Source organism: Poecilia latipinna, unplaced genomic scaffold (assembly GCF_001443285.1).
Source record: "Poecilia latipinna isolate Pla-1442-1.1 unplaced genomic scaffold, P_latipinna-1.0 Scaffold523, whole genome shotgun sequence".
Lineage (NCBI taxonomy): Eukaryota > Metazoa > Chordata > Actinopteri > Cyprinodontiformes > Poeciliidae > Poecilia > Poecilia latipinna.
In genome coordinates this window covers 282,949-309,898 of record NW_015113139.1, presented here as the reverse complement: position 1 = coordinate 309,898, position 26,950 = coordinate 282,949, and the positions used below count along the sequence as shown (strand labels likewise).

The following is a 26,950-nucleotide window of genomic DNA, read 5'->3' as shown; positions in this document are numbered from 1 at the left end:
AAAATATATATAAAAAAAAATAATATATTATATTTATTAATATTTAAAATAAAATTTTTTTTTTTTTTTTTTTTTTTTTTTTTTTACAAGGATATGCTTTTTATATATATATATTGCATGCATAATCACACATAAGCATGATCACACTAGTATTTTGGTAACCGTCTGACGAAAAACACTGTAATTTAATTTGTTAACATACTCGAAATCTTGATTAAATTAAACTATTTTTGTCTGTGTCCATGAATTGCTTCGCGAGAAGCTTCAATAGAGTTTCGATTTCCGACATCTTTGAACGTAGCACAGTGTCTTTCCTGTTGACACGGAAGTGACGAACTCCAGAAAGAACATGTGCGCTCAGAAGGGGTACGCGGAGGAAAAGTTTTAGTAGAGTTTTGCTAAACATTACCAACAGCGGTTAAATAAATAGTGACCGACCGACAGAAATGAGTGAATCTGAACGCTACCCTCCCCCGGACTTCAGCTGTCCTCCACCGAACTTCAGCTGTCCTCCACCGAACTTCATACAGCAGCCGCAGCAGCAGCCCCGCTCCAGCAGCTTCCACCCCAGCATGTGGAGCTGGGGACAAACGCCCTTTGAGCCCAGCTGGGGCCAAGGCGGCTACTATCACGGCCAAGAGAATGGACCTGCTTACTATGGACCTAAACCACAATTCAGTAAGTGTATTATACAGTTTGTATTTCAGCGTTTGAGTCCAGTTCCCCAGCTATGATCTGGTAGGCCTATTAATAACAGCAAATGTTTGCCTCTTTAACTTGTAAACATTTTAGGATTGATTCGCATGAAAGTTGTCTGATCGTGGATTTCTTCTCAGATCAGCATTTTGGCGGTGAGTGGTGTCAAGCTGGATCTCCCGGTGGCAGACAGAACTACAGACCTCCCTATCAAGGCAAAAAGGTTATTTGTTTATTTTTAAAAAAATCTGTATTCACTTCAGTGACTTTAAAAAAAACATCCATCACTTTTTGAACTTTTTCTCATTTGGTCTTACGTAAACCCAAACATGGATATTTTGTCATACTTACATTTAAATAAATAGGATACAAGGTTTTCTAAATGTTTTCAGCCCTTCTTGCTCTGATATCCAGGCCCGGATTTACAAGGATTTGGGCCCCTTGGACTGGAAGGCATTTTGGTGCCCTCTGCACTAAAGAAAAAATCTTTTGCTGATTCAGATTTCATGAACTGTTTTGTCCTTCCACTTTACAAATATTTACAAATCTGTTGTTCCATCACATAAAATAAAAAGTTTTAGGTTGTGACGTCAAAAAATATGTAAAAAGCCCAAAGCGTATATGAGTACTTTTGCGAGCATAATAGCATCTTTTCTCTTTATTTGGATCTTTCGTTGAATTCACAGCAAAGAAACAGGAAGGAGCCGGAGTTTTCCCATTACTGCGACACCTGTGACCGGGGCTTTAAGAACCAGCAGAAATACGACGAACACGTTTTGCAGCATGTCAAGGTATTTATCTGCCACTGGTCACTTTCTGGATAACATCCGAATCATAACCGATCGTTGTATGAAATATCATCCACAGTGTTCTGTACCTGACTGCAACTTCATGGCTCATGTAAAGCTGGTTGCCATTCACTGGGAGAACGTGCGTAGGCTACGTCTTTGAGCATCACTTAACGTTTTCTTCTTTCTAACGTGTACATATGTTCTAAAAACAGAGCCACGCACCAGGGGCCAAAAGAATCAGGCTGGATACTCCAGAAGAGATTGCTAAATGGAGAGAGGAGAGGCGCAAGTTAGTTCGCATGCGATTTTGAGATATTTTGCCACCTTTATTTCCTGTTCTCTAACCGGATTCCGATTTGATTTATGTGCAGAAACTACCCGACAATTCAGAATATCGAGAGGAAGAAAAGAGTCATGGAGGTGCGGGAGCAGATCGGAGGCGTTCTTGAAACGACTCAGTTTGGGTGAATATGGGCATCGTCTTTTGTTAATATCTGATGGAAACTGCAAATTGTCTTTTCTTGGAAAATTCGAGGCTAATTTAAAAACTTTCTTGAGATACTTTTGTGTCAAGTAGTAAAAAAAGGTTGACTTTCATCTTTGGCTTGGTTATGATAAGTATTTTTTAAAGATTATCAAAACTCTAACTTGGAAACTTAGCCAAGGATCTCAATAACTTGGATGTTGTTCTTTGGGAATCACTGAGTAACAGTCCAGTTCTTTTTCTTATTGTTTTAAGTAAGACACTTTAGATCTGTAAAAATGCATATATATACTTTAATATTTGTTCTCAGGCGCATGAGAGGCAGAGGAAGAGGCAGAGGCAGAGGTCGAGGTCGTGGTTGGGGTAACAGAGGGCCCCTCCCATTAAACGGCACTGCTGCAGAGACCCCCAAACCACTCAACCATCTTTCCACGGGGGGAGATCCACTGGGAGTGCTGGCCAGTACTGACCAAGGTTAGTAAATAAGTAAGCTAATGGTTTGATGGTGAATTTTTAGAAGTAAATCCACTAATGACAGTTTTAGTTACAGATGTTGGCTCCGTTTCTGGTTTCCTCCCAGATTCAGACAAAGAGGAGTCCAGTACGGCTGGCCTGGTTGTGGCCCCGAAACAGATGAGCTCAGCCCTTGGGTCATTACTGGCCAACTACGGTTCTATGAGTGAAAGCGACGAGGAGCCAGAAGGTACGCTTCTAGGTTTCTTCCAGACAAATTCTAGACGGTGTCTTTCTGTAGTTCTTCTGTGTTTAACCAGATCTTTGTTTTCTGTAGATGTCCCCGCTCTGAGAGCCAAAGAAGTTGTCAGAGAAAACGAGACCCTGCTAAACAAAAGGACGCCAACTTCCGAGGACAGTCAGTCTAAACATGTGGAAAAGCCCAGCGAGACTCGGACAGTTCCTCAACCAACCTCTGGCCCCGGCATGTGGAATGAGAGAAGAGGAAGAGGAGGGAGGAGAGGAGGAAGGGGACAAAGACGCAGAGACACGCCTCAATCACGCCGCGCGACTTTACTGGAAATGGTATTTTCATGTGACATAAAACTAGCATAAATTTAAGAGATGCACCAACAAATCTTCTGTTTGGTCAAAAAGAGGTTTCACTTTGAACATCATTATTACTGATTGGCTGGTTGGTGCATCATATACAATGACTAGTATATGATGCTAAAAACTTTTTAATATCTTATATTAGCCAGTGGCCCTTACTAAAAAGGCTAATCGCTATTTGCCCTTGTAGGGCTATCACCCCCATAGTAACGTATATTAGCCCTTACTAAGTTTAAGGGCAAATAAAATAGAGTAAGTTGTAGTAAAAACTCTTGTAATTGTAGTTCTTGGAGAGAAATTGGAATTAGCTGAAATTGGCATTAGGAGGTCATAGCTTTACAAAGTTGTAGATCTGAACAAACATGATTGGTACGTCTCAAACAAATGTCATTTTCAGTCTAATTCGCTCCATTGCCCATCCATCAAAATATTCATTATCACATATTACTGTTTTTTTTCCCCTCTGTGTAGTTACTGGCCCCAGACATCCGCCACGAGAGGAATGTTCTGCTGCAGTGTGTACGATATGTTGTCCGCAACCACTTTTTCGGGCTGGAAAACGGATCTCAGGACCGAGAGGAGATAAATCAGGAAAACCTGACAGTTTCTGCAACCAGTGAACTTGAAGAAGAGCCCGTGTCCCGATCAGACTCCAATGTTCACGATGAGAGACATTTTGAAACTCTAATTGTCCCGGACAGCAGAGATATTGAAGGTTTAGGCAGTGAATCTGCTGAAAGAACTGAAGAAAGTTCTAGAGAGTCTGTCCAAAGTATTGAAGAAAAGACTGCCACGGCCCACAGCGGTCAATATCCCACCAGCACAAATAATATATCTAAATCTAATGTCTATGATGATGAAATATGGGAAATGGATGGCTGTTCTTTGAAATAATTTTTTAAGACATTAGGTTGAAGTATATAATTATTTTTCTTGTAAAGAGAGTCATTTTGTTGCTTTTTGTTGTAGGTGGAACTATTCATTTTGTTGTAGAATAAATAAGTTTACTTACAAAATTGATCAACTGTGAATTTTTATAACAGGGTATACAAAGTCCATTATGATTGTCCAGGGAAACAACTTTATAGAACAAACTCTCCAGCGGTTTCACACTCATGGTAGGTTTAAAGTTTGATGGTTTTGGACATTTTTCTTTCAAACATACTTTTCAAACTGAATAACTTTCACCAAACTTCCATTACTTAATTACATAGAAATGAACCCAAAATACTTTACCAACTATTCTGAATCTAAAATTATATTTTAGTATTAAGAAAAACAAATCCTCAGCATAATGATGCAAACATTTTTTTTTTATTATTGGCCTGCTGTGGTCATCTGTATTTAATGTGTATGAATGGCTTTGACCCTGTGTGCTACGGAGAAAACTTAATTTTTCTTTCACGATTTCACAACGGAGAAAGAACAATTATAATCCTTAGTAATCTGTCAGTAAAGGCTATAATGATTGGGAGCTGAAGTACTAAATTAAGGTAGCTCGTACCGATTCCACAGTCTTCCTTGAACGACATAAGTAGTGTTTGATGCAATACTTTTTAATACAATGTGGCAACATTTGGTTTATAATTGGTGTATGCTTGATATACAGTGTTTGTTAAGTAAAACTCGACTCAACAAGTCAAGAGGCCATTGGAAATAGTGCAGTGACAGAGGCTGCTCCGCCCTCCTGTGCTGGGCAAGGAGGAAAAAACAAGCATGCGCAGTATCCTAGAAACCACCTGAGCTCTCACTATTCATGTCTGGGTAGCAACGGTGAAGTTGACTAACGGCAAACTGAACGACAAACTGAATTAAGTACGCCATTGTTCCGCGGCTATAAAAGCAATTACTTTATTCTTGTGACTTTAGCTGCATTATAATTGCAGAGGCATTCATTATGGCTGCAAAGGGTATTCGAGTGGAACCCCCGTTTCTAGAATTCAAGGATATGAAAGTTGGGGAAGTTTACAAGAAGGCAGTCTCGATTACAAATATTGGGAAAATATCCAGGAAGATATTTGTTGAAAAGCCAGCGCTGAAGGTAACGTATTTACAGGTATTTGGGAATGAAATGTGGTTATGAATTAATAAATGTTGCATTTACCAAATATGCGTATTGTTACTAATTAATTAACTAGCCAATTACAACAAAATGACGGAGTTCGCTAGCTTACATCGAATAGAAAAGCTTCTCGAAGTATTTGCCGCTTCAGACGTTTCTTTGTAACAAATTGTTGTTATTATTATTGGCTTGATGTATCAAACATAACTTAAGTAAATGCAAAAAGTAGTTTTAAAGTATGCATTTACAAACATTGCCCAACCCAGCGCCATGCGAAAAAGTTCTCTTTATTAAATATTGAATTAAATGTGATTAACCGCATTTTTCCCTGCCAGCATGCCTAGGTGGGCCCCATGTGGGGGAAAGGAGGGCTGATATATGGGTCCCATATGGGTTTGTCCGCGGGTTTCTTTCAAAGCTGATCAATTTCATGAGTTACAAAACGGCCAACTATGCTACTACGGATATAGACGCACATTTATTGTATTAACTGGGTTATATTTTTTGCATATTTATGAAATTTGCTGTTAAAACAATAAAAAAAATATGAAGAGTTTTCGGACGTTATTTAATATAAACTTTTTTTTTACTAAAACAAACGAGAAAGAAACAGTCCAGTTAAGTCGTCGTTTCGCAACCACTGAGCAAACAATGAGAGCTTTCGAAAAGTACTTTTTTAATTACTACATTTTAGCATGCCATAACTAAAATCTAGTTTTAGTAAATGCAAAAAGTTTTGCATACATTGTATGCAATGTATACAATGTGTACATAGTGTATATGGCATTGTATGCAATGTTATATACAGTGTTTAGGTCTGTGGTTGTAAAGGCAAAGATTTGAAAATGTTCCAGTGGTGTGGCACCACTTTCAACCCATCTGCGCCTAATGGTATAGTTTTCTCTTTGACTTCTCTTTCCCTAAAGATCTTTAAATTAATCAGATTGGGTCGACCTTGGTTTTTGCCACCGGGATTTTGTATTAGAGGCACCCTGGAGTTCTCTCCAGTCACTGAGAAGGAGGAGGTCAAAGACTCCATTCGGATATGTATAGACGAGGAGGAGATCCTCGAAGTTCCAGTAACAGGGTACGAAGTTCTCTAAGTTGGAAAAGCTGTTTTCAGCCACACTTGTCAATTGTGTTTTCGGTGCTAGTAATGCTGCGTCTCTGACTGCAGACTTCCCAGGTTTCCCTCTTTCATCATGGACTCATTGCTAGACTTTGGATGCCTTGTCGCCGGCAGTCAAGTGGTCAACAAAATGCATCCAATTCTCAACAACGGATCAACACCTGGTAAGTCAGGTGTTTGTTATTTGACAGGTGATATTATATGGCACTATGATAGTCATCCAGGCTGTATACATTTGTGTATGTGTGTGTGTGTGTGTGTTACTGCTGAAGGTCGATTCAAAGTGAAGTATGAAAGGAGTGAATCGTTCTCCCTCAAGTTCTTGCCGTCACACGGAATCATAGAAGCTGGCACCACCTTGTGGTTGACAGCAGAACTGCGTGTGGACAGACCTGGGCTTATTGCTGAAGAGGCTCTGTATGTTATTAAAACCACCAACCGTCATTACTGTGAATATTTAGCATGTATTACAAGAATCAGAAACTATTTAGAAGGTCATTTATTTAAAAAAATTAAGTAATGTAGCTTCTATAATTAACTATCTATTAGACATTTTTGTCTGCTGAAATGGTATTTCGGTCTCTACTCAAACTGGATAATGACAACTGTGATCTTGGCATATTTCTTCCTGAGGGTGATGCTCCAGGATTGTCCAGATGTTGTTCTCAGGATCCAGGCTGAAGTGGTGGAGCAGCATCTTGAGGTTTCTGACGTGCAGGTACATTGATTCAAAGTCACACATAGATAGAATGACGGTGTTACATGCAAAATACAAAATGCTAGATGTGGTGTGGTGATTTTTACATCAAAATGTGACCGCAGGAAAAATGTATGTAGTTTAAATTCTTTTCTAAGACACTGTAAGCTGTAAATCTTAAAATTATTATTATTATTATTATTATTATTATTATTATTATTATTATTATTATTAACATTTCTGTTTTAATTGCTTGAACATGTTGTAGGGCTTCCCCCTTCCCTGTTTGTGGTTTGGACCTGTCTACTTTGGGGCCTTCAGCGAGAAGAAAGTGCTACTAAGAAATAACTCTCCCATTTCTTGTGACTGGGTCTGCCTGCTGATGGATAAAACTGCTGGTATTGAGGCAGTGAGTTTGAAAACAACGTCTCTATTTTGCAAGGGGGCGAGGGAGTGCAGAAGGAGACCAAAATCATTATCTTACTCAGTGTTCCTACTGTGTTTGCAGGGAACAGACCTTCAGAAGAGCACAGGCACCACCCTGCTGGAGAGAATGAAGAACTGCAGCTCAACCAGGCATTCTGCTTTCCAGGTCTTGGAGTGTGTGCCTGCACATGGTCGACTGAGTCCTTATAACACTACCACAGTGGCAGTACGATTCAGTCCCAAACCCAGGAGGTACATTTGTCCTAAAACACTACAAAGACTTGTTGGAAATTTATGTAAAGGAAAGATTTTGTGTTAGCTCATATAGTATTAGTTTTAGTTTATAGTATCAGTAGATTGATAATATTAATTCAAGGCAATGCATGTACGTTAATCAGGATTGACCTACTTTAAAAGCATCAAAGGGATAAGAAAGCATAATAATGAAAAAAATAATAATTTAAGAAAAATAAATGCTACTCCCCGTCGGGGAATCGAACCCCGGTCTCCCGCGTGACAGGCGGGGATACTCACCACTATACTAACGAGGAGCTGGTAGCAACAAGAAATCCGTATCTGTATTTCACAGTTTCCTTGTGCTCTGCTTGACAGGGGGTGGCGTAGTACTTCACCTGGGCGACAGGACTACTGTCTGTTTCTCCTGTTTGATATTGTGAGCTGCAAACATGGCTTCACTCAACCTACAGGTACTCCCACAGGAAAACGGTGCTGAAATTGTTATTGAGGACTGGACTAAAAAGGGCTATTATGCTGCCAAGTTAGGTTCTGTGGGCCTCAAGTTTGAGTTTCAAAGCCCATCATGTTGACTAATAGTTACATGTTCCATCTAATAAAGGGGTGTATAAACTAAAGTTAACTAAAATGCTAAAGTTTGCTAAAATCCCTGTGTTCTATAACATTGACTTGTACCATGCAGTATCTTAAGGTTTACTTTTATACTAAAATTATCTACAGGTTAGCTACAATTATGTCACTATCATGAGGGGTATTCCTGGCATGTTAACAAACTTTGTCTTACTCTCTACCATACGTAAATAATAGCGCTTGAGCTAAAATGATCTAAAATGCTAACGTTAACTAAAATTATGTCAGTAGCATGCTAGCATGTTGACTAATATTGTGTTACTCCATCCAGTAATGTAAACTGTCTAACCCAAATGAGCTAAAATGTTATATTTAGCTAAAATGCTGTCAATGACATGTAGGCTACCACTCTCATGTTGGCTCAAACTGACTCACTCCATTTGGTATGTTAAGCTTTGCTTTTATATCAAAATTAGCTAAGACGCTAACTTTAGTTACAAAGCTAATGTTAATGGCTTTTACTAGCATGTTGATACGGTTGTTGTGATACTGGAAAGTTTTGTCAAATCTGTAAGAAGTATCAATATACCATCTTAATGTCTGAACAGAGCACAGATTTCTCTACAGACCGAATGTTAAAATGCATTCCTAGTATATTCCAAAAATTAAAGAGGATCAGAACAAATGAGGACTGATTGCCTTAATGAAGCTTATTGTTTTAATTTAGTTGACAGCAGCGTGGAGGTGGCAGTAACCGGTTCTGGAATACCCGTGGCTCTGGTTCCCTCACCCTCTGACACGTTTGATTTCTCCCACTGTGCAATGGGCCGGCATTCAGATCTTCTGTGCGTGCTCCAGAACCACTGCCCTCAACTTCCAATCAGATTCCGCTTTCGCAAGTTAGCACACTTTACTGCCCATCCACCAACGGGAACCATTGCCCCTGGGCAGTACCAGGTGAGACGGTCGGCAGCTTTAGGTGGTGCTTTATAAACCCCCGCAGTTTTAACAGAGGAGCTTCCCCCTCACCCCCATATTCTCCAGGATGTAGTTTTGACTTTTAATGCACGGCAGCAGGGAACCTTCCATGTGCGTCAGAAGGTAGAAGTCCTAGGTTGGGTTGCGTCTCAGAAAGACGGCAGCTCCAACGAAGTCGGCTGCTTCCACACAATATTGCTCCACCTATCTGCAATATGTGACAGTGTGAGGATACCCCCACAACCAAAACTCCATTCTGGTGAGTGTTACACACTAATGACGATTGTGTTGCAGAAACAGAAATGACCTCCTGTGTCGCTGCAGCTCTAAAGTGTCCCATTGGGTTATGGCCCTGCGTCCGGTTGAAAGAGTTGGATCACTGCAGCATGTTGGGCCGTATTGCCGCCGCAAAGCTACACAAGCATAGCAGGGAGATGCGCCCAGTCACAGATATAGACGAGTTCCTGGCTTTCCCCAACGATCGCCCCGCGAGCATCAGACCAGTATCACCACACGCACAATACAGGTAGAGATGAATGAGCCACACTTCTGGAAACTGTATCAAACCTTTTATAACCTGTGGTTTCTGGAACTTTGAGTTTGGAAAGGCAAAAACTTTTTAAAAGGAACTCTTACAGCAAGGGAGAAAAATACATTTTGGATGTTTTTAGTGTGTGTGTTTTCTGTGTTTTACCGATGTTTTCTTTTTTTTTTGTTGTTTTGACATTGTTTAGGACCATTTTTACCGGAGTGCGACGCCACAACTACGTGGACCCCACCTATGCTTTCACTAAGGAAGAGGAAGAGCTGAGACAGCGCAACCAGCAGATTTACATGAACTTTATCAAACAACTTCATCAAAGACGGTATGCGAAGACCGGGGAGAGGTTTGCTTTGCAAACTCTACAGTTTACATTTTAGTTTTCCTTCGAGGAAAACACGTATTCTTTAAATTTGAAGAGAACATTTTTATTTACTCAGTTTCTACTGTAGAGCCACACAATTCAACTTGATTATGTGATTTGTTTTTAGGCAGCCACAGACCGGGGATGATGACGTCCTTGAGATTGATACACATAATGGACTAGTTCCTCCTGAGTTCAGCATCACAAACCTGAACAGCACCAAGAACTCAGACGTGAACCCTAGTTACAGTTCAAAACACTTTTATGAAATTACAAACAGCGGGGACAATCAGGTTAGATACAAAGTGACTCAGTGATATCTAATTCAGTTATATCTTTCTTTTATGTATGTGCGTTTTGTTTACATTTTCTCATGCACTCTTTGCAGATTTTCGAAGCAGTGAATACAGTTCCATCTACCAGGCAGCAGGTGGCAGACTGTAGGAGGACTCTGAATCCTTTGGAGTTCTACCACGTCGACATAAGTAGGATTTTATTTTTCCAAACCATCGACAGAGCAGAAATTAATGTGTCTAAGCAATATTAGTAAAATGTCCCTCTTTTCAAACAGCTCCCTCATCGGTGAACTTCGGCAGAGTGGCTCTGCATTCAGTGTGCGCTACGAACGTGCATCTCGTCAATCGCCTGCCGGTGCACATCTGGGTTGAGCTGGAGGTGGACTGCGTTGAGCTGCAGGGCTCCTCAATGCTGTCCCAAGTCTTGCCTCCCTTCTTCCACAGCATCGTGCCGCTGACGTTTCAGAGCACGGTGCTTGGCCACTTCAAAAGGCTAGTTCTTTTTCTTTTCAGACAATGGATTGAAAAAAACCCCCCAAAACTTCTAGGATCATCACGGTCGAATGTTACCAGCTCAGTGCGTGTGACTCTGTCTTCCAAATACACTCAATCGTTTCAAAGTCCTGCTACTGATAACAATTTGATTCTGTTGTGTTCGAATTTAAGTCTTAGCTTGTCTGTAAAATTGATACCAAAGTAATAACTTCACAAGAGGCTCAACATTCCTTGTTTAATTTTTTATTTTTCATGCTGGAGTTTTCATAAAATTATTCCTTCATTCTCTTAATATTATGACTTAATTCTAATTGTAATGCTTTATTCTTGAATTATTTTGACTGTACTGTCGTATGACTTTATTCTCATATTGCTACAGCTGTATTCTTGTAAAACTGTGATTTTTATTCTCGGAATTAAAAATGTCACGATCTATGCCTGGCCCTAATATTCCATCGTAAAGTTGACCTAAATTCAAAGTCCAAATAAACAGAAGCTGTCAAACAAGATGGCCGCCTGGGGCGTCTCGACATCACCGCAAACCGTGGAAACCCCGAGGAGTGCGTTTGTGAGATGCTCAAATTAAATCTAAAATTTGATCAATAAAATCTATTTAAAATCGCCCAGCCTCACTTTGGATCAGTCTTTCACATGAAATCTCAGTGAAATCCCTTGAGGTTTGTAGTTGGGAGAAATTCCAAAAATGTGGGCGGGTTTGAGGTGTGTGAGAGTACTTCTGCAAATCACAGTGACTGTATTTTCATTTCTCCAGCTCCTTGAGCTACACCATCAACCAGCAGCATCCTGGTCAGATCCTAATCCTAGCTGAGGTGGTCCCCTTGACTCTGGAGCTGTCCAGCAACCTGCTGGTGCTCACCCCCAACCCAGTGCTGCTCGCAGGGTCAGAGTACAGAGGCATAGTGACCCTTCGAAACATGTCCAACTGTGTAGCAGAATTCACCTGGAAGCCAGTTATCCCAGAGAGCGGCCTGCTGTTGTACTCTATCCGCCCAGCTACAGGTGCAGCCCACTTTTTTTTTTCTTTTTTTTTTTTGGGGTTTCCTGATATGTAAGTATTGTTTCATACAGTCTGCTCTCTGTTTGTCCAGGTGTGGTGGAGCCACACATGGAAATAGACTGCGAGATAAATTGGCATCCTGGTTTTAATTCCCCTACCGAGGGAGACTTTGACCTGTTTGTCCAAGAGGGAACCTGCCAACACCGCTTGCACTGTGTTGCTAAGGTTTGTCTCGCTAACATGAAGTACTTTTTTTTTCTTTCTGGGCTCCGATTTGAGTTACAGCATTGAAGAAACATCAAACATAACATGGTGCTTAAGCATGATGCAGGGTGTCGAACTCATTTTCATTTTGGGCCACATACCAACGCAATAAATGTTCTCTAGAGCCGGTTGTGCCAGAATGCATTAAGACTTATTAGCAAACTGTTAAGATGTCATTCTTCCTCTCAGGTTGGACCCACTACTGTGGAGCTGGCAGAAAAGAGAATCCTTTTCACATCCGTACCTCTCAACATGACATCCGTCAGATCCACTGTCCTGCACAACTCTGGACAGAACCACGCCTATTTTGAGGTGTCCAATCCTGCACTGTGTGCAGAACTTTTAAGCCAATCATAATCTATATTTTAATGCTAGAAGACGTGTACTCTATCCGTTGACCTGCATGCATCTCGGCTCCGACTGCATGACATCACTTTGCAATGGCTGCCGACTAACTGAAGATTCTATGTTGGTGTCCTTGTTTGAGGCAGGTTGTAGACCTTTGCCCTCTGCCCGGCATGGTGGTGAGTCCGTCTTTAGGCGTTGTACCAAGCAGAGGTCAGGCCATGATTCGCATTCAGTTCAACCCAGACTGTGTCTTTAAATTTGATACCAAGATTGAGGTGAGAGAAACAAACGGTGCTCTTTTTTTAATGTCCATTTTGACATTTTTTAAAACCTTTTTGTGTGTGTGTGTGTGTGTGTGTTTGTGTGTGTGTGTGTGTGTGTCGTTTTCAGATAGCGATGAAGAACATGAAGTCCATCAAGCTAAGAATTGGAGGATCAGTAGAGCCTCCAAATGTAACTTTCAGCAAGGTGAGTATTATGGGATGAAATGTTTGGTGTGGCCTCAATTCTGAAATAAGATCATTTTTTGTTGATAATCCGATTTACTGACCTCCAACTGTAAGATTGACTTGCAGCACCAACTTGTGCTAAATAATGTGTGTGTGTGTGTGTGTGTGTGTTTTTCCCCCTTTTTTTCAGTTGTATTTCCAGTTCTGTGGAGTCCACACTGGATCTCAACAGAGGATTCCTTTCTCCATAACAAACCACTCTGCTGCTCTTTCCCAAGTCACTTTTGATCTGTCAAAATACAAAGAGTTCTCAGTCAAAGGCCGCTCGCCCTCTACAAGTACGTATGCACTCTAAAGTATCTCATTTGATAAATGCTACTATGCTAGTGATGTTGTACCCAATATATATATATGGTCATGGGAAGAGCTAAGCCACTGTTTGTTTGTTTTGTTTTGTTTTTCTTATCTGGTTGTTTCTGTGTCTTTTTTCGGTGAACAGAAAAGGACCAGCGAGTAGCTGTGGTGGAGGTTGGTAGTGGTCAGACAGAGGAATGCTTCCTTGTCTTTTCTCCCACCCAGGTAAGATTTGCTTAAACACCTTTCTGAATGTTTTGAGATTCATGACACATCAAAAAGATGTTGCCACTTTGGAATAATTCTACTCTACTTTTTGTTCGTCTATCACAAAACTGACAAAACGTGCAAGACACTATTGTTTTAAGTAAATGTCTTGCGTGGGTCTCTGTTAAAATTCACCACTAACTACAACTATACGGGTAGTAGAAGGAGGGTAAAGACAACGTATGCTCTCTCCTTTAGGTGATCAGCTATGACTTCGTGCTGCCAGTAATGGTCAACGGAGTTAAATGGCCGACTTCGTTGCCCTCTTTCTTCACCTCGTCCTCTTCTGCTACTCTGCTACTGACACCTGACAGCAGGAAGACTATGACGACGTCGACCACTTTGGCCACAGACGAACAGCAGTCAATGTTGGTAGAAGCCACAGGTGGGCTCACCGAAGCGGACGTTGGCCTGCGTTTTCCAATCCAAAACCAGATTTAAAGAGTTCGTTGTTGGAGCATCCAATTTCAACAAAGTTGTAGCAATCTTTCTGTTGTGTTGTGATAGTTTATAACTTTGTTAATGACAGGGGTTTCAGAATTTAAAGTATATAATTACATATATATAATCCTGTCTATTTCCCTTTCCTACATAGCTCTGTTTGCCCCAGTGGAAATGTCCTCCACTCGGCTACAGTTTGTCGTTGTGTCACATTCTCCTACATTCCCTCAGGTATATGCTCCCATTATCTTCCCCTCTCCTCTTTTGCATTTCAAAGCACCCTGTTTAACACGTGTCACCACCTCATGACAAATGCAGGAACGCTTTCACGGCTCGCCTAATTTACCGTCCCGCTCTCCTCCGTGCCTCGACAGATCGTTGAGCTGAAAGCTCAGGGTGAACAGAGCATCTGCTGGAAAGCTGTCGAAGGAGAAGGCATCCGTTGGCGGTTTGACCTCGGCGCCGCAGCAGAGCTGTGCGCGGTGGCTCCAGCATTCGGCTTTCTCAGGCCTGGCCAGTCCGTGTGCTTGGCAGTCACCATCAACCCTGAGGCCACGAGAAATGGTGCAGTGTCATTAGCAGCCATATCCTCTAGAATGAGTGTTTCTCCATCTAAATCCATTTGAAGCTTTAAATGGCACATCTGTGCTGTTGTCACTCCCAGGTGGATGGACGATACAGCACAGCACGCAACTTCTGTTAGAAAGCAGAAAGCGAATGCTAGGCATTGTATTTAAAGCTGCAACATTCCGATCCTTGACTTCTGTTCTAATTTTGTTTTGTTTTTTACCCCCAGGAGAAAGAATAACCAAAGTGTCCATTCCACTGTATTTGGGAGGGCAGGGAGAGGAAGGAAGAGAAAGTAGCGAAGAACAGCATCCTTATAGAAAGCTGTCAGTCGTCATTGTCCTCAGTCGCCCCAGTATCGTCTTCTGCCCCCGTCAGATCCTCTTCACCCCTGTGCCGCTGTCAAAGGGCACAGAAACCAAGCTAACCTTGCACACTGCTGGCTATCCATGGTTAGTTCACAAAGATACGCCTAAAGCTGCCATGTTTGTTTGTAAGCAAGGCAATAATGAAGATGGATTTTTATTGCATTTTCTAATTGGTGGCAATAAGCCATCTGTGCTAAGCCTTCTGGGCTAAATTATAACAGAGGAAACGAAGCCACAGTCACGTATTCATCTCAGAGTATTTGCTTTATTGAAATCAATCAGGCCCGCATTCATCTGCTGTCATGGTGGGTTTCCTTACGTCGGAAAGCAGCAGCCTAATCGACATGCTGATTTTGTTTATGGCAGAGGATTCAAAATAATAAATATACTGTAAATAGAAACCATAACATTTTACACCTGACCCTTAAACACATATGCCTCTGCCACCACCATGTTTCAATGTCAGGAAACTGAATTCTATTGAAGTTTGTGGTTGTAAATTGTCAGAATGTGAAAACGTTCAGGAGGAAGACTCCACATCCACATGAGTTGTCGGCTGTTTTTCATTTGTAGCGGAACAACCATATCAGCGGAATGCGAAGAGGTGGAAACCAAGGATGGAACTAAGATCCGGCCTATTTCTGTCAGCTTTCCTGATGGAAACCGTATCCATGTCCAGAACATCACCGAGGTAAAAGTCTGGAGTCACCCTAATCGTAACAGCAGGCCACATCAAAACAACAACAACAAAAAAACAACAACACAATTTTGGTGTTATTTGCAGTTCAGTTTTGTTAGCAATTGCACTGAGATACAGATTTGGAAATGCTTCTGCTAAATTTGTTTTAATCTGCTGTCTTCCACCCTGCAGGGAACCAAAGTTGTCTCTCTCCTGTGTGAAGTGTCGTTCTCCTCTGATGACCCGGTGTCGTTGTGCACAGCCATCACCTTCTGTGACCACATGAAAAACAAGTAACCTTGTTTTTCTGCAGTTTAGTTTGGTTTTAGAAATCTTCAATCTCTTCCTGCAACGTTTTCTTCTTCAGATTCAAGATTAAGGTCTGTGCAGTTGCTGAGAACTGTCTCCTAACAAACTGGCCCTGCTTGGCGATACACCACCCCAGTCAACATGTAGTTTTGCAAACAGGTACTGCACTGAGAGAGCTATATAAACACAGGGGGAAAAAATGAGTTAATGTGCTGCCTTAGTTATCTGAAGGCGGGGTGAAATAAATGAAACTAGAATCTGTTTGGATATTTTTTTTTTTTTTGCTTCTGATTTGAAATATTTCATGAAGGAGCCACGTCTGTGGAGGCTGTTCTCCTGAACTATAACACACCAAGTCCTTCGTCTGGCCCGATCACGTCGTCATCCTCGTCGTCGTCGTCGTTTGACCACAACAGCTCAGCGTACTGTAACACCTCAGGTCAGAGATGACTTCTGTGTGACTGTGAGGGATTCAGCTACGGTAAAAAGTCAAAGTCAATGAATCAAAATCGTTTCTCGCCATGCCCCGGCGAAACAAAAAACATGAAGAGATCACATCAAATAATAATAAATTAGGATAAATAATACTAAAAACTGGCCCTGAATGACCAGTTTCATTTATTACTAAAGTGTCATCTTCTCTTTTCAGATTCCTTGTCATATTGTCAGAGTATGGACGAACAAGCTGAGAATCACTCTGCTAAAAGTGACACCCCTGCCAGTCTTTCTATCCCAAAATTCCCTGTTGCCAAGTCAGAAGAAACAAAATTTTACCAGAAAGTATTACTGACTGTAGAGAAGTGGTTTAGCCTCTATGGATGGCCCTGTGGAACAAACCCCATGTGTATACCTCACAGTTTCAGAAGGTAACATTTGAACACATAATCCCTCAAAACTGATTGTTTTGAAAGCCATCTGCTGTAGCGTTTCCCTTGTTGTCCCCGTTCAGAGTTGTGTTCGTAGTTCAAACAAGTGACTCCAATGGGCGAGCGTTTAGTGTCACCCAAAATAAAGATACAAGGTGGGTAGGAATGATTTAAAGTATTATTCCAGTTGTTTGGCTGTGCTTGCTTCTGAAGTCTCAAAAAACCTACACATTTTTTGCACTATAGGTCTGTAGTGGATATGCTTGAGCATTTGACCGGCAGAATGATACCTGGTATCCCTATGTGCCAAACATTTTCAAAAGACATACACCAGCGCACTATTCAGGTGCTACAACAGAATGAAGCTATTCTGGAATTTCTCAGGTAGGCTCAACAAATACACAAATGAGCTTGTTCCTGTTTATCTTATATCTTATTCAAAGGTTTCCTGCCATGGAAATAATTTCAAAATTTTGCTATACCACTGAGGGTGCATTCACCGCAGCCCCTGTACAGCCTCGTTTAATCAAATGGTAAAATCATGTCTTCAGAGTGCAGGGAGCCTGTCTTTGTCACATCAAGCCTGAGTATCTGCTGGACATCGCGGAGTTTAAGCACTGGTGCTCCTTGCAGGTATCGACATACCTGCACATAAACAAACCTTTACCGCAGTACAGTTCTCTATCCTGATTTGTTGAACGTTGACCCTATTGTAAGTCTATGTTTGTGTTTCTCAGGAAAAAGACTCAGAGAAATACTTGGATTGTAGCTTTTTTGACTTTTGGTCTCTGAGCAAACGCTCATGGACTGATGTGCTCATTCAGATCTACAAGGTTATATGTCGTTCTGATATTCCATGCACATCGGTTGCCAAGTACCTTTATTGAACATCACTGCCCATATGTCAGGTTCTGGTGTTGAGTCGTGTGCCAGAGGACACCCTCCATGAACCTTTGTGCCCCAGGGACACAGAGGATGCCCTCCTTGATGGCTCCCATCCTCTGACCAGCACCATCTACTCACTACGGGAGCTTCACTTGCTGTCATGGCTTAACATGAACTACCAGAAGATGAGGAAGATAGTGTGGGAAGCAGGTAGGGTTTATGCCTTAAGCCGCCATTGAAAATTATGTGCAGGTATAGGTAAACCTACTTTGTTGCTGTGCCACATAAAACTGTACAAATATGGACAATTAGGCCTTAAGCAGTTTCTTAGTATACTTAGTAATCTTAGTATTTTTTTCCTCTATGCGCAGTCGCGCTGTCTCCATGTGCGCTTTCATGTGTTTTGTGTGTGTGTGTGTGGTTTTGGGAATTGGCAGTCTGACGGGACAGCCCTAAGGCCATGGGAAGGCTAAACATGTCGCTAAAGCTCTCATGACAAAATAAATCTCTACCTGTTTGTGTCTCTTTTTGGATTGTCTGTCTGTCGAAAATAAATATTTCTCGTATTACTATGACTTCTCAGGTCGTGTCCCATCATCGCGCTGGATCGTTAATTTTGATTTGGACTTCTCAGATGGTCTGGTGCTTGGTGCACTGATTGCGGCTCACTGCCCTTATCTGGTATGTGTTTAATATACAATTCTGTTTCTACTGTATGGAATGTGCCTAAAACTGAGTTTGCCCTGTTCAGTTTGGTTAGATTTACTTGTCGCGTTCCTAATTACTACAGATAAGAAGCCACTTCCAGAGGATGTACACCACACCCTGCAACGTGGCACAGATCCTTCACAATAGCATTGTTGTGACTCAGGCTTTAATTTTACTTGGTCTCAGCTTAAACATAAAGGTAAAGAACAACAGCCAACGGTTTCATACTTCATAGAATCGTAGCTCTTGGACGACTGTCAAGCAATCAACTCTTGATAAGTGGGCAAACAAAGAGAAGTTTATCTACATCACAAATATTTTAATTCACCACCTAATCATGTCAATTGTTAAGTTTTAGAAAATATATTTTTTGTATTCCCCTATTAATGTATAAAAATTTAAATATGCAATATTTGTTTCAATTTGCCGCCTCCTTTCTATTGTCGGAAAAATATATATATTTTTTTTATTATCGGATATTTTCAAAAATAGCAAAGCAATAAAAATAAGACTGCACTTTCACAAAGCAACAAAAACAAACTGCTCCATCTGCCTTTATTGATATTAAACCCAAACAAATGAAACACCAAACAGGCTGTTTAAGCCTGGAAATGGATTTTGTTATTAAGCTGCGGAGAGAATAAACTCTTCCCACGCTTCTCGGCACACAGCTGTTGCAACACAGAGAAATATTTAAACCTGGTTAAGTAACGGAAAGTGAAAAGAAATGAAATCATTACACCAGCCCATATTTCGAGGAGAACTGAGATATTATCTTAAGATTTTTAACACAAAAATGTTTTTAATCCTTTTTATGTTTTTGTCTGCGGTGTGTTTAGTCGACCGAGCTGTGTGAGATTAACCCGGTGCAGACGTTATTTCTGTGTGTTCACCTGTACGAGACTCTTCCTCACTACATGCCAACAAAGACCCTTACTCTGTCAGGATGTCTGCACAGCACATTCAGCAAGCAGGTAAAGCACACACACACTGTTACCACCCCGTAACACACACACACACACGCACACACACAACCACACACACACACTGTTACAACCCCGTAACACACGCACACTTAGTTCTGTGATACAACAAAATCCTTGTAAGTTAAATTAATGTGAGCACAGAGGAGACAGAAAATGGCTGAGGTAATAACTTAGATAATGTTACACATGCAAACACACACACACACACACACACACCTACACACACACACACACACACTGTAACTGGATTGTAGAAATAGAGACTGAATTTTTTTTTTTGACAGCAGCAAAATAAACCAAAAAAAACTGCGAGTCTTGTTTTTCCAAACTGCTCTCTGTGAACCGCAGGTGCGCCTGAGAAACCCCTCCTCCAAGCCGCTCAGATACAAGGTCCTCCTTTTAGGAGAAGACGCCCATCTGTTCTCCGTCCCCGGTAGCTCTGTGATCACCGTTCCCGCGGAGTACGTCTGCAGTACGACACCCCTGCAGTACAAAACAGCTGTAAAACGTGACAAAATATTTGGACATCAGCTTACAATGTAAAACTCACTTTACTTTGTAATCCTTGTGTCTAAAACAAGATCCAAACACATTTTCCTATTTATTTTCGTATGTTACAAAAATATTTAAAGTAAAAAAGTAGTAGTAAAAAAAATTTTTTTTTTTCAATTTCTTGTGTTTTTCCAAACACTACACAAAAGATAATGGCAAGCACATTATTTTTTAGCCATGATTCCTTTAAAGTAAAGCACTCTGTCATAATTAGGGATGCTCTGCATGCTTATTAAATCAGCATGAACCACTTCTTGGCAAATAAATTTGTTAAAAACCCAAAGCTGTGTTTCCGAAAATAACTTGTTTCTGATCCCGCTGAATTATGCTGCACCTCTCTTTACTCAGCGCAGAGTCCAGGAACTGTAATGCAGCTCATTAAGTTCGAGCAGTTTCACTCCTGAGAGCTTGCTATAAAAATAGCCCCTCGCCCCACTTGTGAAGCTCCAGCATTTCTGGGAAGAGAACTGTGTCAAAGAGCAAAGCCACTCTGATGATTCTGCTGACTCTTCAAAAAGTCCCAGAAAAGTGGAGCTTGAATAATAACATTAGAGAGCTATAAAAGCCTGTTTGTTTTTGTTGTTGTTGTTGTTTTTTAACCTCTAGAAATGAAATAATACCAGATGTCGGTGTGTTTGCAGGTCAGACACCGAGGTGACCGTCCAGTTCAGGTGCTGCTTCCTGCGCCCCCTGGAGGCGGTTCTTCTGCTCATCGCCAGGTCTGCTTTCGGCCTCCGCTGCGCCACGCTCGCCTTCAACCTTAAGACGTGTGTCACTCAAATCATGCTGACAGTGAGTAGGATTCGTCACAGATAGGGGAAAGACTTTCAATCTGCATCTGGTAGTCGCGTGGCAGTCGTTACCTTATTTTTAAAATTTTTTATTTCTTCGCCTGACTGACTTTCTACTTTCCAGAATTCAGTCCACTTGACTTCCCCGTGTTACCAACTCAAAGTGATAAATATGCCACTGACCAACAATTTCAACAAAAAAGCTTGTTTCAGGTAAATAACTGAAGACGACCTGAACAACAGGCAACCACCCAAATATGACAGTGGCAATTTGCACGCGTGGTAATTGAGATATAACCCACAAAGTACTGGATTCAAATTACTGCAAAGCAAAGTTTTCCGGAATAAAATGATGCGTGTTTTGTTTTTTTAGGGTGGTCCTGGTGGAGACCTCCTTAAACCCTTTTGGGCCGGAAAACAAAAAAGACATGCCTTCTCAACAAAAGTCACCCAATGACAGGTGAGGAGCACTGCTAATACTTTCCAGAGAACTAAAACCAAGCACCTGATAGCCTCACATCAAGATTGGTGCAAAACACACACCGATTTAAAGTTCAAGAATAACAACCTTCAGATGTTAATATGAAGGATGTGTAGTTAATCTGCGTTGATTAGCTTGTTTTCTTTCTTCATTGCTTGTTCAGTGAGAAGGAGAAGGGCGCGACTTCCGATACGATTGGTGAAGATCAGTTTGAAGGTAAGCGAGAAAAGAAATACTCCACAACATAAGTACGATCCTGTAAACTGTTGCTTTATGCACAGCGGAGGCCAAGCAAATAAAAACGGAAACATTTAACACCAAAAACCATACATATGTATAGCAAGTCATGGTAAATAACCGTTGTTGAAATGATGTGCTGTTTGTTCAACTGATTACCACAGGAATAAGATTTTGTACCTCATTCACTAAAGCAGTCTATGTATTGATCCAGCACTTTTCTCTTGTACTCTGCTGGCCTGCACAGACGGTGAAGCCATTGAGTTCCTGTGTAAAGAGAGGAGTGTTTATCTGGAGCCAGGCCAGCCAGGCAATCTGGAGATCCTCTACTTGCCCTTCTTTGTAGGAACCAAATACTGCTCTGTGCTGCTGCTCTCCCCTCAGGTCTGAATTCATTTACTTTTTAAAAACATGTTTTACTGAAACTGTTGTTTCAAATGTCATCGGCGAAAGTTTCATAAATATTTTTAGATTTTGTACCGTTTGTATGCCGCAGTTTCTTTTTTCCTGAATCACCTCGACGTCCGCTTTAGGTGGGAGACATGGTGTACATTGTGAAGGCTACATCAGAAATCCCGCTTCCTTCCCCTCTTCCCGCAAGGCTGACTTTAATTCCCGGAAAGTCTGGTGAGTCCTCAGGATTCCTCACATTGCAAGCCGTAACGTTCTTATTCTTCATCTTCTTTACGTGTTCTTTGTTGCTCCCGCAACAGACACGGGCGAGCCTTTCCTAAGCTTTCAATGTAAGGTTGGAGAAGTTTGCGAGGAGGTGCTGCAGGTGCCTCTGGTTAACAAGCCTTTGGAGGACGCTCTAACTGTCTGGGCTCAGCACTGCATTGACGCTAACGAACGCAAGAGGCGGATCCTGATGCGCTCTTTGCGCAGCTGTACAATGAGAGCAACCACTGCCACAAAGAAGCTCCTCAAGTGTTTGGTACACAAACACGCACACACACACACACACACACACACACACACACGCACACACACACACACACACACACACTTAAAAAGAAGAGGCTTCTGCTATGGGTTATTGATGTCATCCATGTTTCACTTTTGCTCTTATTCTCTTTGAATCAGGTCCTAGATAGTATTTACTACAATGAAGCGTTACAGTACAAAGTGGAAGTTTCTTTGCCGCATTGCTTCGATCTTCCCAAGACTGTTACCATACCTGTAAAAGAAGGCATAAATGTACAATCGGACACTTCAACAGGTACACACACACACGCATTACATCTGCGAGTCAGTTGTCCACTTGGGTATCAAAACATGCCACCAGAAGAAACCAGAATAGCATATTACCCTAAACCGGTCTTTCTCAAACTGTGGTTCCTGAACTACTGGTGGTCCACAGGCGCCCCCTAGTGGACTGCGTGTAAATAACCGTTTATTTGACGTGACTTGAGCTGAAAGTGCGGTGCTACAGTTAGCTTGCCATGGGATAGCTTACCAAAGCTATTAAAAATTATTGTTTTTAATAATAGTTTATCCATTATTATTAAAGAATCATCCTAGAGCGAAAAATGTTTTTTTCCAAAGTGCCTTGTTTCCATTAAGGGAATTTATTTTTATAGTTCCAGTTTTAATTTTACAGTCAATCGATAAGCTAAAAGCAAAATTCCTCTCCTTTATTATGTTACATTTTATTTGTCCTACACTTTATTTAAACATGGGAGCCATCTTGAAGCGGTTTCAAAGGGTCGACTGAATGTGAATGAATAGAAGGAATGAGTGGCAGCTCTTACAATGAAACAACCAACAGGGGATGTTTATCTTGATACCTTTTCTTTTTAATCACTTAATATCTTAATTAGCTCCATAGACATTGTTCCTATAATTGGTTTTAGCTCCAGCCCAGACCTTCTGCTGCGTGTTCTTCCCTTAAGCTTCAGATTTCCTGTCTAATCGTTGATGGCTGCTTTAAGATGGCAACCAGCGTTTTCTGATTAGTTTGACCTGAAGGTGATCTTATTCCTGTTGTCCCTTTGCTGTACAGAATATCCCAATAATTGCCGTTATATAGACAAGTACAAATCTCAGAGGAATTCTTTTAGCCCCTTTTTTTATTTTAGATAAGATTGATGAGACTTTATTTTTTAATACTATTTTTTTTTTCTGAAATGTCAACAGTGTGTGACTGTGTGGACGTCCCACTGCGTTTCCAGGCACACTCAGTGGGGGAGCTTACCTGCAACGTGGTGCTAACATCCTGTTTTGATACCAGAGTGTACCAGCTCAAGGCATTCGTCACTCAGCGGGTATTCACAGGCCGATTTCAGGAACCCATGGCATTTCATTTGATTCAGTCCTAATCAGATTCGTGATATTATATCACAGGAAAATGCAACTCACTTGGACTTCAGTTCACCAGCTCTGCAGTCAGTCACACAGCACATACCTTTGGTGAGAAGCAGGAAGAAATTCACCCGTATTTGTTTTGCTCTATATTGTGTTTTTTTGTTTTTAAGATAAAATTGAAAATAAAGTCAAAGTTCCCAAGGAACAAACAACAAACCAAATTTGCATCTTTGCTGCAGCTCAACGAGACTCTTCAGAACTGGAGTGTGCAAGCTAAAGTGTGCGGCGAAGGATTCTCAGGCCCAGACTTCATAGATGTGCCCGCAGGAACAAAACAGATCTACCCGCTCACTGTTCTTCCCACCTCCCAGTGCATTGCTACGGTAACCCTTTCATGGCTTTTCTTGTTGATTGATTTGTAATCAATGCCTTACGTCATCACGTTCACAACAGCAAGCGCCACAGTGCTAACAGGAGGGGCGTGAAATCATTTCTTTCATAATAGAAACAGCTGTAATTAAGTGAGCTCTGCCCTGAAAATTCCTTTCCTCTGCAGAAAATAAGCAAAACCTTCACATGTGGCCATTATATGTTTTCCTGCCTGTTGGAGCTTATCTATAAACATTACTTGCCCTCCTAACAGGGGTGTGGGTGAGAAAAACAGAAAAGGTTGCATTGGCCGGGAATCGAACCCGGGCCTCCCGCGTGGCAGGCGAGAATTCTACCACTGAACCACCAATGCTCACATTCTCATGCTGTAGAGGAGGAGCTGAAAAGCCACACAGACAGCAGACTCATGGTTCATACTTCACAGATATGTGACGACTATAATCTCTAACAAAGTGCCCACAACCACCTATTCTTAAATTTTATACCACAATCCTAAAATATGTCATGTTCTGTGTCGTATTCTTGTGTGACTGCTGCTCAGACTGCTTCCTGTTGCTCACGCTGTTTTTGTTTTTTCACCCCTCCCCCCACAGGGCAGGCTGTGCTTACACAATGAGTTTGACGGCACGGAACACATGTTTACCCTCAGAAGAGTGGGAGAGCCCCCCCTGCCGCTGGATCATATCGTGTTGTCTTGCCCAGTGGGGAAGACCACATACGCTGAGCTGGACATCCCCAACTACACTCAGAAAACCCTCACTCTCAGGGTACAGACCACCTCTGCACATACTGCTGCTGTTTTACACTAAAGTTGAACTTCTTGTCGCGCTACAACGACAAGCTGCAATATATAATATTGTTGTATGTAAGAACGTTTTTTTTTTTTTAAATCATTTAATGCTCTTTATGTGTAGGCAGTGACAGACCTGCCGATTCTGAGTGGTAGCCCTTCCCTAGAGATTAACCCTGGACAAGGCTCTCCGTACACCCTGGCTGTGTCCCCTTGGAAACGAGGAGAATACACAGGTTATATTTTTTTCCTCTGCTGTGTGATATATTAGAGTAAAACATCTTCATGTTCACCTTTTATGCTATGTTTTATCCTCTAATAGGTTGGCTGTAAATACAGCTTTTTACACATTTGTTATTATTAACATTAACAGTGATAATAAGGCAGCATAGCTATTTGTAACTTTTATATTTGTAAAAAATAATAAAGGAGTGAAGCATGTCAGTTCAGTCTGTCACTATGAAATTGGACAAACAACACCACCTAGTGGACTGAATTGTCTTGTCCAGACCAGAACCGAAACGATTATTTGTATTAATCGTGATTAATCGATTGCTGAAATAACCGTTAGCTAATTTAGTAATCAATTAATTGTTAACTGGAGTACATAAACTAAAAAAAGGCAATTTGTTGAAAGAGCAGCAATTAACCCAAAACTGTGCAAAAAATATTTAGCATTTAAGTTATAAAAAAAAAGCTTTATATGTAAGTATGTTTCCCCCCGAACTTCTCAGATTAACTCCTACCAAAAAAGACTAAATGCCAAAACTAAACCAAAAGGTGATTCCACAATATGTTAATTTAAAAAGGTGTGCAGATTTACAATCACCTTTTAAATGCTTGTTTACTTAGGTTCTGCTCACCTCTCTTATTCTTTACCTCTGGATCTTAACCAGTTTTCAACCGAACCTTGTCTGTTTCCACACTTGTTATTAGACATTTCTGTGACTTTTCCATTGTGTTAAAATGTTTTGGCCTCTTCTTTTCATCCTTAAGTTGAACTGAAATTAAAATCATTTAATCTTAAAGTAAGAAAAAAAGAAAGAAAGCTGACAACATGTTTGATGTTTCTTACAGGCTCAGTATCATTTGTTGAACATGGTGACATGGATGAGAGAGAGAACAACAAAGGTAATGTCAGAGTTAACTATGTTATTATAGATTCAAAGTGCTTTATTTAGATCAATTTAGACCTTTATATAAGCAATAAACTTGACCTTAAACAAGTACATTTTTTTGTCTTCAGGAAATTCAATTGGAAACTACATAGTTATTTTTTCACTTGTGGTAAATTGTAAACCAGAAGCACCAATCAAGGTCATTGATGTACAGTGTGTTGCTCAGGTAAGAACTAATAACATACCTATCTGCTAAGAAGCAGATACAAAAACCAACAAAAGCTTATAAAAGCTAACAACAAATGTTGTAATAGATTTGAATATTTTTGAATTTCTAGAAAATAGCTAATTGTGAATTTCCTAATATAACTAGGGCTAATTGTGAGATAGGTAACAATTGCTAGTAAACTCAAATAATGGCTTATGACCTTGCTAGTATTTGTTAAAAGTATGCAAAGTTTTCCCCCAGAAAACTTGCTAAGCTCAGTAGTTGGGGTGCCAGGACAGTCATTCATCCAGTGCTCTGCTGTGTTTTTCAGTTAAAAATGTTTAAAGTTGACAGGAAGTTTCAAAATATCACTTGACAAAAACTTAACTAAATAAGCAATACTTAGCCTGATGGGGGCACAAGTAAAGCCTGGTGGCCCGCCAGGCTTATAATACACTGGGGGAAACCCTGGTATGGCTAATAATAACAGTGAAGGCAATAACAGCTAAGCTAAGTTATATAGCTAGTAATGTAGTTTAATTTGTAATGAGAAAAGTAGCTTAGATTAAATAGCTAACAATTACTAATCACAACAAAGTTAGCAATAGCTAGTATTGAAATGGTTGTATTTATTATTTATGACAATAATGGCTTGTAATAAAACAGATTACAATAGGGCACATGTGTCAAACTCAAGGCCCGCGGGCCACATGTGGCCCGC

At 40.9% G+C, this 26,950-nt stretch overlaps 2 protein-coding genes and 2 non-coding genes across 5 annotated transcripts in view; 2 read left to right on the top strand and 2 right to left on the bottom strand.

Annotated features, from left to right (window-relative positions):
- The first annotated feature begins 297 nt into the window (after positions 1-297).
- On the top strand, positions 298-4,056 carry nufip1 (nuclear FMR1 interacting protein 1). 2 transcript variants are annotated; one of them, XM_015040708.1, is made up of 10 exons: positions 298-678; positions 837-919; positions 1,383-1,487; positions 1,564-1,626; positions 1,700-1,776; positions 1,859-1,951; positions 2,282-2,445; positions 2,516-2,674; positions 2,762-3,009; positions 3,508-4,056. In XM_015040708.1, exons 1-10 carry the CDS (start codon positions 447-449, stop codon positions 3,928-3,930), a joined length of 1,647 nt encoding a protein of 548 aa, XP_014896194.1. In that variant the 5' UTR covers positions 298-446; the 3' UTR covers positions 3,931-4,056. The 2 variants fall into 2 exon arrangements, with proteins under 2 accessions (XP_014896194.1, XP_014896195.1); XM_015040709.1 differs by having other exon boundaries at positions 300-678; positions 2,552-2,674.
- A 735-nt stretch (positions 4,057-4,791) lies between these two features.
- Positions 4,792-26,950, top strand: part of LOC106952539 (cilia- and flagella-associated protein 47) — a 35,219-nt gene continuing 13,060 nt past the window's right edge. Inside the window, exons 1-55 of the mRNA XM_015040707.1 lie at positions 4,792-5,077; positions 6,025-6,185; positions 6,276-6,391; positions 6,500-6,644; positions 6,861-6,945; positions 7,193-7,333; positions 7,433-7,602; positions 7,963-8,057; positions 8,903-9,132; positions 9,220-9,412; positions 9,478-9,679; positions 9,888-10,019; positions 10,186-10,351; positions 10,447-10,543; positions 10,630-10,846; positions 11,622-11,869; positions 11,959-12,092; positions 12,321-12,443; positions 12,623-12,754; positions 12,870-12,947; positions 13,119-13,266; positions 13,428-13,507; positions 13,748-13,934; positions 14,145-14,221; positions 14,365-14,554; positions 14,787-15,009; positions 15,499-15,616; positions 15,797-15,897; positions 15,972-16,072; positions 16,224-16,352; positions 16,563-16,779; positions 16,863-16,934; positions 17,026-17,163; positions 17,331-17,412; positions 17,517-17,612; positions 17,688-17,874; positions 18,248-18,345; positions 18,455-18,571; positions 19,212-19,346; positions 19,707-19,819; positions 20,552-20,702; positions 20,826-20,914; positions 21,075-21,161; positions 21,346-21,398; positions 21,667-21,803; positions 21,953-22,046; positions 22,133-22,353; positions 22,503-22,638; positions 23,556-23,683; positions 23,763-23,828; positions 23,963-24,106; positions 24,707-24,880; positions 25,028-25,139; positions 25,981-26,034; positions 26,150-26,247. Of these exons, the coding sequence (XP_014896193.1) occupies positions 4,934-5,077; positions 6,025-6,185; positions 6,276-6,391; positions 6,500-6,644; positions 6,861-6,945; positions 7,193-7,333; positions 7,433-7,602; positions 7,963-8,057; positions 8,903-9,132; positions 9,220-9,412; positions 9,478-9,679; positions 9,888-10,019; positions 10,186-10,351; positions 10,447-10,543; positions 10,630-10,846; positions 11,622-11,869; positions 11,959-12,092; positions 12,321-12,443; positions 12,623-12,754; positions 12,870-12,947; positions 13,119-13,266; positions 13,428-13,507; positions 13,748-13,934; positions 14,145-14,221; positions 14,365-14,554; positions 14,787-15,009; positions 15,499-15,616; positions 15,797-15,897; positions 15,972-16,072; positions 16,224-16,352; positions 16,563-16,779; positions 16,863-16,934; positions 17,026-17,163; positions 17,331-17,412; positions 17,517-17,612; positions 17,688-17,874; positions 18,248-18,345; positions 18,455-18,571; positions 19,212-19,346; positions 19,707-19,819; positions 20,552-20,702; positions 20,826-20,914; positions 21,075-21,161; positions 21,346-21,398; positions 21,667-21,803; positions 21,953-22,046; positions 22,133-22,353; positions 22,503-22,638; positions 23,556-23,683; positions 23,763-23,828; positions 23,963-24,106; positions 24,707-24,880; positions 25,028-25,139; positions 25,981-26,034; positions 26,150-26,247 (7,362 nt within the window). The 5' untranslated portion in view covers positions 4,792-4,933. The remainder of the gene's footprint in view (positions 5,078-6,024; positions 6,186-6,275; positions 6,392-6,499; positions 6,645-6,860; positions 6,946-7,192; positions 7,334-7,432; positions 7,603-7,962; positions 8,058-8,902; positions 9,133-9,219; positions 9,413-9,477; positions 9,680-9,887; positions 10,020-10,185; positions 10,352-10,446; positions 10,544-10,629; positions 10,847-11,621; positions 11,870-11,958; positions 12,093-12,320; positions 12,444-12,622; positions 12,755-12,869; positions 12,948-13,118; positions 13,267-13,427; positions 13,508-13,747; positions 13,935-14,144; positions 14,222-14,364; positions 14,555-14,786; positions 15,010-15,498; positions 15,617-15,796; positions 15,898-15,971; positions 16,073-16,223; positions 16,353-16,562; positions 16,780-16,862; positions 16,935-17,025; positions 17,164-17,330; positions 17,413-17,516; positions 17,613-17,687; positions 17,875-18,247; positions 18,346-18,454; positions 18,572-19,211; positions 19,347-19,706; positions 19,820-20,551; positions 20,703-20,825; positions 20,915-21,074; positions 21,162-21,345; positions 21,399-21,666; positions 21,804-21,952; positions 22,047-22,132; positions 22,354-22,502; positions 22,639-23,555; positions 23,684-23,762; positions 23,829-23,962; positions 24,107-24,706; positions 24,881-25,027; positions 25,140-25,980; positions 26,035-26,149; positions 26,248-26,950) is intronic.
- On the bottom strand, positions 7,830-7,901 carry trnad-guc (transfer RNA aspartic acid (anticodon GUC)). Its single transcript has one exon. It is a non-coding gene; the product is annotated as a tRNA-Asp (tRNA).
- On the bottom strand, positions 24,395-24,465 carry trnag-gcc (transfer RNA glycine (anticodon GCC)). The gene has a single exon. It is a non-coding gene; the product is annotated as a tRNA-Gly (tRNA).